At 34.7% G+C, this 18078-nt stretch overlaps 1 protein-coding gene across 3 annotated transcripts in view; it reads right to left on the minus strand.

Moving 5' to 3' along the window:
* The window catches only part of ABCA5 (ATP binding cassette subfamily A member 5), a 54799-nt gene that overhangs the window by 32156 nt on the left and 4565 nt on the right, over positions 1-18078 (minus strand). For 2 of the 3 annotated variants that reach the window (XM_077780336.1, XM_077780335.1), the window contains exons 5-13: positions 16310-16539; positions 14147-14288; positions 13011-13199; positions 11436-11583; positions 9112-9280; positions 7718-7776; positions 2766-2876; positions 1371-1546; positions 743-862 (exon numbers count right to left, since the gene is read on the minus strand). In XM_077780336.1, the coding sequence (XP_077636462.1) occupies positions 743-862; positions 1371-1546; positions 2766-2876; positions 7718-7776; positions 9112-9280; positions 11436-11583; positions 13011-13199; positions 14147-14288; positions 16310-16539 (1344 nt within the window). The remainder of the gene's footprint in view (positions 1-742; positions 863-1370; positions 1547-2765; positions 2877-7717; positions 7777-9111; positions 9281-11435; positions 11584-13010; positions 13200-14146; positions 14289-16309; positions 16540-18078) is intronic. The other variant, XM_077780337.1, reaches the window with a different exon arrangement.

An 18078-nucleotide genomic window follows, 5' to 3' on the forward strand; every position in this document is an offset into this window, starting at 1 on the left:
GCTCGCTGAGAACACCACTGTGCACAGCACTCTTTCAGACAGTTCTGTTTCTACAGGACAGAGAACAGCACAGAACAAACACGTACAGAAATAGAATCAGCAGGACAGTGAAAAACTGAACAATTCCTTTGGTTTTATTCTATTTAAAAAGTTTTATTAGGAATTATTATAAACATATAGAAAACTATAAAGAACATTAGAATAATATTGTGATAGCCACCAGTGAAATTTAACCAATGTCATTTTTTTGGTCATATTTTCTACAGATTCCCTCCCTTTTTTTTTTTTAATGTTTATTCATTTTTGAGAGAGACAGATAGAACGTGAGCAGGGAAGGGGCAGAGAGAGGGAGACACAGAATCCAAAGCAGGCTCCAGGCTCCAAACTGTCAGCACAGAGCCCACCACGGGGCTCGAATCCATGGACTCATTGAGATCATGACCCGAGGTGAAGTTGGATGCTTTAACCCACTGAGCCACCCAGGTGTCCCTCTATAGATCTTTAAAAAAAATAAATAAGTAAAACATTGCATATAGTCCATCCTTTCCATTCCCCTTCTTAGAAGTAACCACTATAGTAAATACACTTTATCTTTATGATTCTAGTTTTGAAACCTTATTACTATAATTATATCTATAAAAATGTATAATATTTCATGTATGATGACACTTTACATAGTATGTTATTATATATAAACATACAGTATATTGTATTTGTGTTTAATACATTAATATTTACTTACCTTTGGATTCCCAAGAACAGCAATTCCTAAAGACAGTTTTCTTTTCTGACCACCACTTAACTTTTTGGCTTGATTATCTTTGATAGCCTGCATGTCTAAATCCAGTAAAACTTTCTGTACCTGTAATGTGAGGACAATGTTATTTTTAAAATTATACCATTTATATAATTATCAATATTAATTTTTAAACGTCCTAATTTTAATAACAACTTTAAAATTGTTATTTTAGTACAGAATTTAATTTTGACATGTATTCATATATAATGATCCCTGGCTGAAAGGTCTGTTTTACTTTTGTGATCACCTTGGAAGTGGTGCAAGGATCAGTTTGAAGGCGTGCGTGCGTGCGTGCATGCGTGTAGTGGAAGAAGAAAGACAGATGTGAAAGAAAAGGAAGGAAGAAAAGAAAAACCTATAATAAGAGGCTGGTATCCTCAAATTGAGACAAGGACAGTTTATATGTGCTAAAACATTTAATTGAAATTCCATCTAATTCTTCGTAACGAATTTCTGTTTACGGGCTCAGAACAAGTTTTTATTTCAATTTTCAGGCATTTCTATACCAGTTATTACAGAAGGTTATTAATTTATAAGGAATAAAGTAAAAATTTCTGTATGAATGACATACTTCTTGTATTACATTATTGGCTGGTATTCCTTTGATTGAAGCCAAAATGGATAAGTTTTCTTCTACTGTCAACACATCAAAGTGTATATCTAACTGTGGACAAATGCCAATCATTTTTCTTGCTTCAAACATTTCGTCTATTTCTGAGACTCTGTGTCCATATATAGATGCAAATCCTAAAAGCAAAATATATGTTTAAATTTATATTAACTACATTAAGTATTCAGAAGTTTATCCTCTTTAATGTATACTAATAACTTAGCTACTTGTATGTAATAAATATGTAAGGCACGAATTAAGATAAACTGCGAAGGCATAACACACTCTTGTTTCCATACTATTGGTGATCTGCTTCCATCTTATATTCCAACCTCATTTTCCTGCATTTTCAGTTGATATTATATAGTGAAAAAAGCAAGGAACCAGAGCTTAGTGCTGAACATAAATACACTGGTGCATTATTTACACTTCTATTCCAGCAGCAATTTTCCTTCATTTCCAGGCATTAATCAATAGGGGAGAGAACAAAGAAACTAAAAATTTTCCCCTAACTAGATATGTGGTCTTAAAGAAAGTCAATCTGAATTCCAGCTTTTCTCTTCTATAAACTAAATATTAATATATCTCACTTAATTTCAGAACTATTAAATCAATGTGATCATGCATGGAGAATTATAAGAAAAATCACAAGTTTTTATTAAATGTAAGATATCACTACTATCATCAGAAAAATGATACAATTAGGGATAAGCAACAAAATTAAACCAATTTCAAAAGTTAAACTACAGTTTAAGAAATGCAGATTCCATACATGGAAAGTCAGCCTTTATTAAAGCAGAGTATTTATTGTACTGCCACTAGATTAGGTTATTGTGGGAATACGGGGCAGCCATATTAAACTCTCACCTATAGGGCAATCCCTTGTAACAATGATACATTTAAAGTATTATTGCTCTTAAATTGCTTTTATATTGTATTGTGGGAGATGGTTTTGTCATTTATCAAAATTCTTTCCTTTTGAATTACTGTTGCACATTTAGAAATCTATATCTATAATCTAAAATGTCTACAGATATCTAAATCTATAATCTAAAATTAATTTCAATTAATGATTTATTCTTCCTTGAAAATGAAAAACACAAAATATGTGATAAAATAAGTACAAAATCAGATCATTTTTATTAAACATAACTGAATTGTTTTCATTTTCTATTGAAAAAAATGTGTAATCAAAAAATAGCAAAAAACCTTTATAGACACTGAGGTTGGTCCCAAATCATTTAAAAAAAAAAACCAATCAGTACATGTTTCAAGGATAAATAACTATATCGTGATACCTTAGTTAATAACACTAATAAACCGAGAATGGCTTTTTTTAAGTCGGAAAACTCTCACCATCAGAAGGCGGGCACAGTCCACAAAGAATATTCATCAAAGTACTCTTTCCTGTTCCACTGTGACCAAGTAATGCAGTAATCTGACCTTCATATATGTCAAATGACAAATCTAGTTAAGAAAAGAAGATGCAATTGTGATTTTTATTTCTGTTGAGCTATACAAAATAATACATAATACTTGAGCAGTCTTGAAACAAATCAATGTTTAATGGCAGATTTAAAGTTATTAGCATATTTAACAGCATAATTCTTATTTACAGTCAATGGTATGAGCAAAAGAGTAATAAACATAAACTTATATTAACAGATTTCGAGAATATACAAAATATTGGGGAGGGTTTCTGTGTACCCACTTTTGGGACTTTCTAAGATAACTGAAACATAGAGACAAAGAAAAATTTGTTCCCAAGGGTATTAAAAAGCTCCCATGGTAAACATATTAGCAAAAACCTAGAAACTAGCCAACAGCATAAATAGCTAAGTAAATACTTGAGAAATTCCATTTAAATAAAAGAAAAATGAAGTATCACTAGATGGATATGTCAATGATTGAAGGAGGACAAAAGACAGGGATCTGAAAACCTAACACTGAATCACTGCAGAGCCTGACCTGATGGAGGTGATCTGCAGGCCAGAAGCAAAAATAAATCCTCTCTGGAGGAAGATCACATCATCCAGAGCATCGAATCATCTCTACAATATTCATATGCAACACATAGCACTCTGTCAAAAACAACCAGGCAGGAAATAGCAAGAGAAGATAAAAACCCAACAGAAATGACAGGTGACAGAACCAGACCTAGGGGACATGTAGATACTGGCACCATAAGAGAAAATTCTAAAACCTCCATGCTATCCTGCTCTCAAGAGAACACTGGCAAAGAACTAAAAACCATATAAAAGAACCAAGTGGCAAGACAAGAACTGGAAAAGTTAAGTGAAAAATATTTCAGCAAGATAGTTTAATCAAATTAGGCCCAACTATAGAAAATTAGTAAATGACAAGAAAAGTCAAAAGAAAGTATCTAGACTAAAGCACAGAGAGAGGAAAAAAACAATAAAAATTTCAGAAAGAGCATAAAAAATAAATGGGATGAGATGAAAAGTTGTAACATGTAATAATAATAATAAACCTAAAGGATGAGAAAATAGGATAGAAGCAATACTGGAAAATACCGGAAAAGACATGGCTGAAAAATTTTTGAAACAGAAGAAAGACATCAAGCCACAGATTCAAGAAGCACTTGTAAAACCAAAGTGGAATAAATGTAAAACAAACAACACCAAGGCATGTGACAGTAAAACTGCTGAAAACCAGAAAGAGATCTCTAATGTTTTTTTTTAATGTTTACTTTTTGACAGAGAGCGAGCGAGGAGCGCAAGAGAGCGCACAAGTGAGGCAGGGGCAGAGAGAGGCGGACTGAAGATCCTAAGTGGGCTGTGCACTGACAGCAGTGAGCCCAATGTGCGCTCAAACCCACCAATTGCGAGATCATGACCTGTGCTTAAGTCGGACACTCAATCCACCAGTGAGCCACCCAGGTGCCCCTCAAAACAGATCTTTAAAAACAGGCAGGGTAACAGTATTTATCAACAACAGAGAAATAATAAACCCAAAAGTGACCTCTGCAACCAAAACAATGGAAAAGGGAGACAACAAGTTACATTTTAAAGTGCTGAAAACTAAATTACCATCAAACTGAAATTGTATATTCAGAGAAATATCCTTTAAAACTAAAGGTGAAAAAATTATATTTGCAAACAAAAACTGAGAGAATGTAACATCAGCAGACCTGAACTAAACAGCAAAAATTATTTTTCACACACAAGGAAAATTATCCTAGATGGATAACCAGAAATGCAGGAAGTAACAAAGATAAATGATATGGTAAATACACAAGTAAATATAAATGGAACAGTCTTTTAAAAACAATGTTAATAACATTGACTTTGGTTTAAAATATATGTAGAACAACAGTATATAATTTGGAATAGGCATAAAGAGGTAATTAGGAATAAAAGTAAGTTCCTGGACTTCCTTTTCTTATTTTACTATTCTATAAATCTAGTAAAACCACTAACTTATAAATCAAGGATGCATGTTGTAATACCTACAGTAATATCTAAGAAAGGCATGTGTAACTAAGCCAAGAGGGGGAAAATGGGAAATGGCATAATAAAAAATACTCAACTGCTTCCAGTCCAACTAACTTACTGGAGGATGCAAGGCCATATGAAAGAGGTAAATTATCCCACCTACAGTCCACTAGACTGTTAGTCAATCATGTGACCAAACCACCATCCAATCCCAGATAATCCACAAACTGACTGAAGAGCCAAACCAGAGATTCCTCAGCTATAGCTAAATAATAACTGCCATAAGCCTCTGAGCATTAGAGTGGCTAAAGCTTACTGGTTAGGGCAGAAATAACTGATTCCATATCAAGAAACTAGGAAGGGGCGCCTAGGTGGCTCAGTCACTTAAATATCTGACTCTTAATTTTGGCTCAGATCGTTTCCTAAGATGGAGCCTTGTGTCGGGATCTGTGCTGACAGCACAGAGACTGCTTGGGATTCATTCATTCTCTCTCCCCCTTCCTCCTCTCCTGCTCATGCTCTCGGTCTCTCTCAAAATAAACATTTTTTTTTAAAAGAGAAGCTAGGAAAAGAAAAACTAAACCCAAAGAAAGTCACCATACAGAAATAACAGAATAACACAACTCAAATTAACTACAAAGCAGACACATATATGATAAAGAAAATGAACAAAGTTGATTCCTTGAAAAGATCAATAAAATTGATAAACCCACTGCAAAACAAATGAAAATAATTACAAATTACTAAATATATAATGAAGAGAGGGAACATCATTACAGATTCTACAGACATTTAAAAGAGATTATTATGAATAACCTGTAACAATTTGTCAATTTAAACAATCTGCTAAGTTTGACACGTGGATACAACCATAAAACCATCATCACTATCCAGATAATGAACATATCCATCTCCACAAATGATGCTGCTTTAAAATGTCTTCCCCTGGTCTATTCCACCCCCTTCCCCCATCTCCAGGTAACCAGTGATCTGCTCTTTTTCACTACAGATTAGTTCTGCCTCTTCGATTTTATACAAATGTAATCCTACCCTACGTACTGTTTTATTTCTAGCTCCTTAACATAATTATTTTGAGATTCATCCATGTTGTGGCACGTATTAAGAATTCACTCCTTTTTACGCTGAATAGCATTCTAGTGTACGGATGTATCGTGGACGGTTTATGCACTCACCTATTAACAGGCATCTGAGAATGTTTTCAGTTTTTGTGTGACAAGTAAGTTTACAATGAATATTCATGTATAAGTCTTAGTATAAAATGATTTTCACCTCTCCTGGCCAAATACCTACAAGTAAAATGGCTAAATCACATATTAGGTGTATATTTCACTGTTTCACAAATTATCAAGCTATTTTCCAAAGCAGCTGTGCCACTTCACATTCCCTCCGGCACTGCGTGAGCTCCAGGTCTCCACCTTCACCAACACTGGTATGATCAGCCTTTTCTGTTTTCATCATTCTACAGTGTCACGTGGTGACAGACAGTGGCTACACGTGTGGTGAGCACAGCACAGTGTACAGAAAATAATAATTTTAATCATTCCAGTAACTATGTAGTGTTATCTTGTGGTTTTTAATCCGCAGTTCTTTTGTCAGATTTATCTATAAATACATTTTTAGATAATTACAGGCTATTTTTAATTTTAATTTCTTTTTTTAATATAAAATGGACTTTTTAAAAGTTTATTTTTGAGAGAGAGTACACAAGCAGGGGAGGGAGAGAGAGAGAGAGAATCCCACCCTGTCAGCATGGAACTTTATACAGGGCTCAGACTCACAAACTGTGAGATCATGATCTGAGTCAAAATCAAGAGTCCAGTGCTTAACTGACTAAGCCACTTAGGTGCCCCATTAATTTTAATTTCTAATTATCTGTTAGCAGTATGTAGAAACACAACTGGTTTTCCCATATTTATCTTATCTTCTGTCCCCTTACTAAATTCACTTTTTAGTTCCACTAACATTTTTGTAGGTCGAATCAGATTTTTTAAATTTATACTCCTATCAACTACAAACAAACAGCTTCACTGCTTCCTTTCCAATCTGGATGCCCTCAACAAGACTGGGGATCCAGATGAAGGCCTGCTGAGCAAAAACAGTTCTCCCTGAGAAGGAGGGACTCTGCCCCAAGACCGCAGCATAGAGGTCCTGAGTTCCCAGCCTGACAGCCTGCCCTGTGCATTTTGGACGAAGCCTACAACTGCAATTCGTACCTGAGTTTCCCGGCTGCCATGCTGCCCTACAGATTTCAGACTTGCCAGGCCCCATAATCATGTGGACCAATTTCTTAAAAATTATCTCCTTATTCCCTCCTTCTCCCACCCCTCCAGCTCACCCTATTCTCTATTAATGTGTAAGTGTGTGTGCGTGCATATATATATATATATATATATATATGTGTGTGTATATTTATACTCTATTCACTTTGAAGAATCTTTACACATTGTCAAACATTCTACAATTCTCAGAATAGTTCCCACAGCAAGGAATAATCAGAGTCAAAATGTCAGTAGTGCCAAGGTCGAGAAACCCTGTGCTAGGTGAAAAGGAAAAAAAGGGTGACCAACATGTAGACACATGCAAAATACAAGAATGAAAAAGGACAGACACTTGTTCAAATAATTGAATATTTTTCATCTTTAATAGATACTATTTTTTACTTTTACTATTTTAATGTTAATTTTATTATGAATATTAATCATGCAAATAAATGAAAGTATCCCTAAAAGAGAGAAAACTGTGGTAAAGAAGTTTCAATTTAGCATAAACTATGAAATTGTTCTCCAATCTGTACTTTATAATCATGGACCGGATACGAGGAAAGCTACTTACTTCTCAAAGCTTCCACATTTTCACCTTTCTTTCTGTATGTCTTCTGAATACCACTGATTCTGAAAAACACCATTTTCTACTTTAAGTATTTAAAACAAATTGTAAGGCTGTGTGTTTCCATATGTAGTATTTTTATCAAAGCTGTCATATTTAATAGGAATAATAATAAAGTACCTTCCTACAAAAACAATGAACTTTTTTTTTTTCTTTTTATTTCTAGGAGAGAGAGACAGCATGAGCAGGGGAGGGTCAGAGAGAGAGGGAGTCACAGACTGAAACAGGCTCTAGGCTCTGAGCTGGCAGTCAGCACAGAGCCCGACGCGGGGCCCGAACCCACGAACCGCGAGATCGTGACCTAAGCGAAAGTCGGATGCTTAACCGACTAAGCCACCCAGGCGCCCCTAAAACAATGAACTTAAAAGAGGTGACAATAATCATAAAAGGTTTAAAGAAACCACAAAAGCATTCAGTACTATTCTCCACCTTAAGTGTCATTCATTCATATTCAACTTCTGAAAATAAAGCATTTGGCTCAAGCAATTTATAGATGTCTTTTCATCTTTAATACTTTTCTATTTGTAATTTATCAAATACTTGTCAAACAGTTAAGGGAGATTAAAAACCAAATGCTATATTTCACATCAGCACACATTTCAAACCATCCATAAATGTGAAGTGGTTCTCTCATTCCACTCACTTTAAATGTCTCAAATAACTTCTTAAAGAATGAATGGTTTTGTTAATCACTTTGAATTTTGCCCTTGAAAAGGCAGACCATTAACCCACTTATTACATCCTAAGCATATGACCTCTCCCTGGCTTTTATTCATTTTTCTTAATTTGAAAAACACTTATTATATTATACTTCACTTTTTCTTTCATTTTTTTCTTTTATTTCTTTTCTCTTTCTTCTTCCTGTTATTTTTTATATTTGGTTTTCACTGATCTAGAAAGGCATAGTAGTAAATTTCTTGGGTTCATTGAAATTAAACTGATACTCTGAGTCATAATACCTAAACGTCCATGAAATTAAGAGAGGACAGTGTGTTACATAACTTAGACAACGCAGCCTGGGAGAAATTATAAAGTTAATTTGTATTCTGTTTCAATCTACATAATGGAAATGTGAAAATAGCTTAATTATATAAATACTAGGTTTCATTACTTTTAAAAATTTCCACTGAAACATAAAATTTCAAACCTAACATAACCTTACTCTAAATGGTTGCAAAAAAGAGAAACAGTCCGTATTAATTCTGTGTTTTAAAAGTCATGAGATGTGTGCTACCTCTCTTAAGATACAATACTTACATACATTTTTTTTTTAAATAGGATTTAAATGCAGCAGTATTTATATACTTCTTATACCTAAGTTGCCAAAGAATATATCATACCTTATGGCTTCTTTTCCCACAAATTCTGAAGAAACAGGCTCAACAATTTCACTAAAACTAATATTTCCATTAACATTGCCCTCTGATAACTCCTTATAATTTCTTTTGCTCTTTGACCAATAGGATGGCTTTAGAAAATATAAAGATGATCTCCGTAAGCCAAATTCCCCTGAAAAATAAAAAAAAATGAATTACCCTCACAAATTATTTCTAAAAATTGGCTTTTAAATCATAATGGCAATATGTGAAACACATGACCTAGAGCTAAAGTTCACATAAAAAGTATTAAAAATCAGCATTGTGTGAAAAATGTTTTTACTGACAAATAATTCTAGTCCATAAACAGTATGAGATGCTCAGAGTACTTGAGAATGTAAAGGTGAATAAAGCGCATTTTCTGTCTCAAAGGAACTCCCATCGTTATGGGCGCCCATATGCAGCAAACGCCTAGATCACACTGCAGACATGAAGCATGTCGTGCATGGCGCTAATAAGAGTTCAAAAGAGGAACAGGGAATGAACAGGGAACATGTCCTGAAGGCCTGAATCAGTATCACCGTATCGTGTCTTTGAAAACAGCTAGCACTTAGCACTTAGAAAAGTGGATACAACCCATGGAGAAGAACTTTTTAAAATCAGGAGAGTAACACAGCAACAGGACAGGCAAAGGAGACTTAGAAGAGACACAGTAGACGGTGATGGCTGCTCACACATTTTCTCCTCTTTCCCCCCAAAAGCCAACACTTCCCATTTTTTAAAAAAATATCCATCCTCTTCTAGACAGCCACATCTAGATCTGATCCCGACTGCGGAGAGGATCCTCACTGATCTGATCAGCATGTGGCATTCTCTGGGGACTGTTCTTGCTCCGGCTGTCAGCACATAACCAATCAGAAGCAAAGGGTTCAGCTGGGGGAAGATTCGCCCTCCCTCCTCCGCTGGACAGGAACAAAGAAGCAGAGCACAGCAGCCAGGAAGAGCAGATCCACCAGCCTCACGACACAGGGGGCAAAAGGCTTAGAGAATGTGGGTCCCTGGTGACACAGTTGAGCAAATCAACCAACTCAGAGCCCATCCTATCTCTGAACTTCCTTTTAAGTACAACAATCTGTTTCCTTCTTGTATAAGCCAATGAAAACAATTTTCTGTTTAGAATAACTAAAAACAATCTAACGGACTCACTGAAGCTGGGTTTAAATAGGTAAAAAGGGCTATTTGGATGAATATAAAACACAGTAAGGAGGTAGAGAGTGAAAAGGAGAGATTAAATATGTAAAAGTATTGGGAAAGACATTCATACACAAAGAGTTTCAATTTAATTCACTAGGATATGCCCAGCAAGATGATTTTTGAGCAGGCAATTAATCTGATTAAAGGGAAGGGCAAAGTTTTAGACAGGCTTGAGGCGGGCAACGAGACAAGAGGCACTGCTATGGCCCTGAAGTGTTGTGCCCCACACGCCTTCTGCAGCGACGGAAATTTCCTGCATGTGTACTGTACCATATGGTAACTGACAGCCATATGTGGCTTCCTAAACAGTTGGAAGGTGACGTGTGCTACCGAGGAAATGGACTGTTCATTTATTTAATTAATTCAAATTTTAAAACCCACATTGTCTAGTAGTTACCATATATAGTGCCAGTCTGGAGCACAAAGGTAATGAGGAACTCAAAGGGGAAAGTCAAGGAGGTATTACATTATTTTAATAATTATTTTCAATCTACAGGAGTTGGCTATAGATGCATGATGGGTAAGAAGAATGGTGGGAGTTACAAGATTACCTCATAGTTCTGTCCCTTAGAGGGTAAAACAGTGAAATACGTTAGCCAGCAAAGACTAACATAGGGACGACAGAGATAAATTCAGTTAGAAACTTAAGTTTTCAAAGCAAACTGCTCTTTTTTTTTTCTTTAAATTTTTAAATGTTTTATTTATTTCTGAGAGAGAGACAGCGTGAGCAGGGGGAGGGTCAGAAAGAGAGGGAGACACAGAATCTGAAACAGGCTCCAGCCTCTGAGCTGAGCTGTCAGCACGGGGCTCAAACCCATGAACAGTGAGATCATGACCTGAGCCGAAGTCGTATGCTTAACCAACTGAGTCACCCAGGCGCCCCAGCAAACTGCTCTTTTTAACAGAAATCTCCCTTCATTCATGAGTCATTAAGGCACAGGTATAAAATGTACTTATTTAAAATTAAATTAAGAGTTTAAACAACAAATAGGACTAGGGTGCTGCGGCTAGAAGAAAACATTTAGACTAAGTTGACCCTACGTGAGCAAAAAAATTAAAATCTTTTAAGTAAAATCCAATAGGTACCTGCATACCTGGAATGACTTGATCAAGGTAGACAGCCAAGAGGACATAGAATACACTATGAAGTGCCAGCATGACAAGGGTAATAATTAGAGGATATGGGCCTTCAGTCAAATTAGAAAATAAAGCACCTTCATTAAAATCTTCTAAGTGCATGACCTGGAAAACAGAAACACCAACTTTATTATATAAAAATGATACAAATAAGCAAAAGCTAACACTACTTAGAGTTATTCATTGTATCCAGAGGGATGGTGACCAGACTGGCCTTTTAACAGATTCAACAAACTACCATACTAGTCGTAAGAATTTATAAGGAAAATAACAGAAACTTTACCAAAATAATAAGTTTATCGCAATCCTTTTTAATGTTATGTTTCCAAAATTAGTATACATCTCTTCCAAGGGCATTTAATTCTAATGTTATGACTATCAAATGAAATACAGATGAAGTATGCTGGTTCTGCTAACTGATGTAAACAAATGGTCCACATGGAAGTCAAACAAATTAAGTATTAGAGAATAAAATTATGACCAGCATCTTTTCAGTACTGAAAAGGGAGAAGGTATTCTGATTAATTAACACAACTATTGAATTATTCATACTAGATATATGTGACAGAGCAGAAAGAAATGTACTAGAGATTGAGGCCTCATTTAGATTCCAGATCTGTCATTAGGTGAATAAATGTTAATTACACCACTCTGGATCTCAGTTTCCTTATCTGTGAAATGGAAAAGTCCTTCCCAAAAGCAATAAAACCTATGAATCTATAAATCTACTTTCCTCAGTGAAGGAGAACTCAGTGGACTCTTAAAATGGGTAAACAACAGCTCTTAGTTCTAAAGTAATTAAAATTTGTTTAATTCAACACTCAAACATTAATCTATCTTAGGTCTCACAAATCAGAATATTCTATCTAGTCAACATGAATAATCTCTTATTTTAAGTAATTACATTTTTTTCTTTACACAGTGACCAAATTTATGTTCCATTATAGAAGAAACAGTTTCTCAGAAGAATATTTCCCTCAGAACCTGACTGCCCCTATAAAACAGACTAATAAAAATCAAATAAAAACTTTAAAAGTACATTAATATAAATATTATTTAGGTGAAGGACAATCCCATGAAACCTAAAGTAATAAAACTCACCAGCCTACTTATTTGACTAATAACAGTCATGAACATTTGTTCTGCTCCACTCACAATTTTCTGCCAGGTACACATCTGAGATAAATATACCAAAATAGCAATGTAACCAGGCCATAGAACAATCTGGAATACCTGGTGCTTAAAATGACCTCTAACAAACTGAGCTATTGCAGTGAAAATAAATTACTGAGATATACACAAGGTAGAAAACTTGTAAACACATCATATAGATGAAAAACTTAAAAATGGAGAAAATATAAATGAAACCCATATAAAATGTATTCCAGGGTTCAAACAGCATTCCTCATGTTGAAATTATAAAATAATTTTTTTTTGCACACCAAAGGCAGTATCATTGCAGTATAACTGGCTGCATGGAACTGGAGAGAAAAAGTATTTAGTCATGATAGCAAGATAAATATATTACCTACCTGTGCAATACCAATCAAAAAAGTACACTGACAGAAAGGACTGAAAAGCCACACTAATGATTTAGGAAAACTTTCCATGAGGACTATCAAAAGGCCAACAAATCCAAAAGCCACAGTGACTAAAAATTCAACTATCCCCACATGTTTTGATTTTTTAAAAAGAGGTGTCAGCATTAAAGCAAAAAATACCTGCAAAATATAAATATTAAGGTTAATGCTTTGTTCATATACACTGGTATGAAAACAAAATTAGTTTTGCTTGAGAAGGAACAAGTTATTTTCAATGGAAAATACATTAAAATAATTTCTAAATGCTATGGTAAGATATTTTCATAGAAATAGTGATACATTAAAAATTTAGATGGCAAACATTAAAAACTACATTTTATCTATGTAAATAGGCAAACATGATTACCTCTACACTACAGAAACCATAAACAGCCACATGCTTCTGCAGTTAGATGCGTACATGTGAACAAAACAATAAATTAACCAGTTTTAAACAGAGAACCTATCTGTTAAACTCCACGTGTTAATGAGATACAAACTCAGATAACTGTATGTAGAAGTCTCTGAGTTGTTTCCAAATTATCATGTTAAAGAGCAAGAGTGATCATCAAAAAATTTAACAAGTGGTACAGCATGGATGGGCACGTAAGCCAATCAAAAGAGAAACTGGAGCCACAGGGACACAAAGGCTGGCCATTAACATGCAGCATTTAGCCAATATATCAGATGAATGTCAACACTGTCAAAGAGCTATATTTACAAAGATATACCTTTACACATCACCCACCACCCTATAATATAAATGTAAGACTGTATCAGGGCACCTGGGTGCCTCAGTCGTTAAGCATCTGACTCTTGATCTCAGCTCAGGTCTTGATCTCAGGGTCATGAGTTCAAGCCCCTCATGCCCACGCACAGCGTGGAGCCAACTTAAAAAATAAAAATAAATAAAATAAACATGAGACTATTTTGTACCTTTTCTAAAAATATGGAGGTACAATAATGCTGTATCATCAAAGTCATTTAGCAGTAACCTAACTATAAGTTAACCAAAGAATAATCACTTTGTTATACTAATCAACAATTTTGAACAGTTCTTTATTCCCACTTCAAGTTAAAATACTCACAGATGATAACCCATACAGGAAAAAAAGTAGAAATATCACAACGCAGCTACTTTGAGGGAATAGTGAAGAAGCTGTTGCAATGACTGCCATAAGAAGGGACATAAGGAAAATCAAACTTGTATACAGAAGAACCCATGAAAGCCTAAAATGACAATATAAATACATTTATGGTTAAATGCATACGCTTTCAGTTAGAAAAATCATTTCAAAAAAAATTTCAGTTCAAATAAAACTTCAACCATTTTATTCTTAAAATTAAATTTATTCTTTCCTGTGTATGCCCATTTACTGAAAATGCTCTTATAATAGTAATTAAAAATATATGGGGTGCCTGGATGGCTCAGTCAGTTAAGCATCTGACTCTTGATTTCGGCTCAGGTCATGATCTCACGGTTCATGGGATCAAGCCCTGCATCAGGCTCTGTGCTGACAGCAAGGAGCCTGCTTGGGATTTTCTCTCTCCCTCTCTCTCCCTGTCCCTCCCCTGCCTGTGCTCTCTCTCTCAAAATAAATAAACTTTAAGAAAATACAACATTGGTTACGATAAAGGTTAAAAGTATGATCTGACATAGAGATAGTGATTATCTTTTCAAGAGCCAAAAAAAAAACCTTTACAAATTAATAGCAATTCATGACTAATTTAAATCCAACATTCTCAAAAGTTCAATAATGCAAAACACTCCCAATTTTCTTAAGATACAAAAAAATTTAATGACAACTTTCTTTATGGCCTGGGCTACAGTTAAGCCTCTGATGGCTTGCCTTTTTGATACTTTAAACAATAAAGACTATGTCACTAATCAATAATATACTTACTACTTTTACACAATGTAAAATCGAGAAGGTTGACAATAGACTCACTATACAGAACTCAAAATTTCTTCCCAAATCAGAGTTCAATGAAACTGCAACAGTATTTAGGGTTTGTTAGCTTGTTTGTTTTAATGTTAGCAGATCATGTTCTAACATATGCTACCATAAAAGCACTGAAACAGGACTGAAAGATACCTACGTTACCAAAACTGAATCTACCGTTTTACAGAAGTGTAACTGAGGCACTGAGAAATTGATTTGCCAAAATTCTTCCAACTAAATTCTTCCATTTCCTCACAAAGCACTTTAATAACTCAGTGCATCTTTTTTTTTTTTAATATTTTTATTTATTCTAGGAGAGAGAGAGAGACAGCGTGAGCAGGGGAGGGTCAGAGAGAGAGGGAGACACAGACTCTGAAACAGGCTCCAGGCTCTGAGCTGGCAGTCAGCAGAGAGCCCGACGCGGGGCTCAAACCCACGAACCGCGAGATCATGACCTAAGCGAAAGTCAGACGCTTAACCGACTAAGCCACCCAGGCGCCCCAATAACTCAGCGCATCTTAAAAACCAATAACTACTCAAATGATAGGAGGAAAAAACAAGCAAAGAAAATATGCTACACACAATGACCCCATAATGTAAAGTGTTATAATTAATTGCTGTATTCCACTGGGCTAAATGGAATACAATTTTGTAAAATGGACTATAATATCAACTCACATGCACAGTATTAACTTTTCCCCCAAAATAAATTTTCCTATTTGGGAAAATACACTTAGAATTGTTAATAAATATACATGTCTCTATAAAATTATCATTGTATAAAAATGCTGACCTATGATAGCTCACTTGTGAAAACATTTTTTAAATTTGTTCCTTGACAAATTATTTGTATATTTTCATCTTAATTTATACAAATAACTTTTTTTTCCCAGGGCAGGAGGGAAATCCTATATGCCACATATGCAAAGTTCAATCATTTTAATTACATTTTTAATAACTTATATATGCTATGATACTGGGGAACGACTATAACAGTAGCAATTAATTTCTAACTTTCCAAGATCTCGTATGTTCTATATATACTGAAATAAACAGAACATACCTCATCAATCATGACAAAATGTGAAATAAAATTTAAACATGTCATATCAACATGAGTTTTCCAAATCTCACTTCCCTTATGGTAAAAAAAAGCCAATCTATTGCTGAAGTTTGTTGCCTAGTCTCAACTTCCAAAACAAAGGCACCTCCTCAAGTTGAGTGAATAACAAAATTATAACTCTGAAGATACACATATATTTAATGTAATTATTACTCATACTAAATAATAAACTTTTACTAACATACCAAAAGGCAGTGTCATGAAGTCCCATTATCTTTAAAAATTCCTTTAACTTCTTCTCTTTTTCTGCTACGATATGAATTGCCAAAAAGTACCCAAAAGGTGAAAATGCTATAACTAGGTATATTAAAATTACTCCTCGGGGAAAGGTATCTATCTCAACCATAGCATTTTCTCCCATAATGACAGCTTTTGTGGACTCCAGCTCTTTCCAAAAGGAAACATTGGTCTTCAGCTAAAATAGGAAAATATAAACACAACCAATGAATTTGGTGATCCCCAATAAAATGTGACAACTATACCGCCAAATTTTATACAAACTTCTTACAAATACAATCCTCAAAAACTACACACCTGAAATAAAGTGACAGACCCCAATATCAAAGTACAAGCATATATTATTGCTTTGATTCATTCTGGAAGCATATCATAACATTTAAGTTATGGTATGAAGTTGAGTAGTATACAAATTTTGATGAAACAGCTTGTCAAAGAAAATAAAATTGAACAATTATTCTCTTAAGCAATTATATACATCTTAACAAAAATATGCATTTATAAAATTGAGGAATTAAGGAATGATGATTAGTAAAATGAAAGACTCTCTACAAAAAAAATCTTCTTTTAAATAGTATGTCCTATCATTTTAAAATCTATGTATGCAGCATGTATAGGCAGATTAATAAAACTTTATGCCATATGATACTTCTATCTGACATTCAATTAAATATCTAAAATGAGATCTGCTCTGCCTATTCACCCAGTGTGGTCTGGGCTGTGGATGGTCAAGGTCTTTGACCAAAACACAAATAAGTAATATAACACCATCAAAGTGATATATCCTATATTTCACGGTCTTTACCTTAAACTTCTATATTATTGAATCTGGGTAAAATTACATATCTATAATACATTTACACCACGCTGTAAGAATTTATAAGATAATCTGGCACATAGCATTTGGTTCCTACAACAACCCTGTGAAGTAAAGCATTATTATTATCATCATTCTACTACATAGCAGTCTAACAACAAACGGAGGCAGGTCTCCTACTCATTTCTACTGAAATGTGAAACCCCAGGTAAGTTCTAAGCAGATCTTTAGATTATAACTATAGCCTTTATACACGATCCTCATGGTGGTACAAACTTGGGAGCCAAAAAGCCATAGTTTGAATTAGCTTTGTCACTAATTAACTGAAGTCTGAAAAGCCAACCTGCCTGTGCTTCAGTTCCATATGCAAAATGGAGATAATAATAGCACAAATCTCAGGGCGCCTGGGTGGCTCAGTCCGTGACGTATCCAACTTGATTTCAGTTCAGGTCATGATCTCACAGTTTATGAAATCAATACCCATGTTAGGCTCTGCACTCAGGGTGCAGAGCCTGTCTGGGATTCTTTCCCTCTCTCTCTGTCCCTCCCTTGCTGGCACTTGCATGCTCTCTCTTTCTCTCTCTCAAAATAAACAAACATTAAAAAAAAAAAAGCACATCTCATATGTTTGCTAAAGATTAAATGGATTCATATTAGTTTATCACTAGAAACCATGCTTGGCAAATAAGTGATAATTATTAAATAAAAAATGAAATCCCCTACTATGATTACATAATAAAATCATTCACTTTCTTTAAACTAAGTTACCTTCATTAAGGGGAAAAGTCTACAAACAAAGATCATTCATAAATTTTACCTATGGTCAACAGAGATAGACGAATACAGATATATGGAATGCTAAATCATATGCTTAGAAACCATCAAATAAAAGAGGGGTTT

The sequence above is a fragment of the Crocuta crocuta genome, unplaced genomic scaffold, assembly GCF_008692635.1.
Source record: "Crocuta crocuta isolate KB4526 unplaced genomic scaffold, BGI_CrCroc_1.0 scaffold288, whole genome shotgun sequence".
NCBI lineage: Eukaryota > Metazoa > Chordata > Mammalia > Carnivora > Hyaenidae > Crocuta > Crocuta crocuta.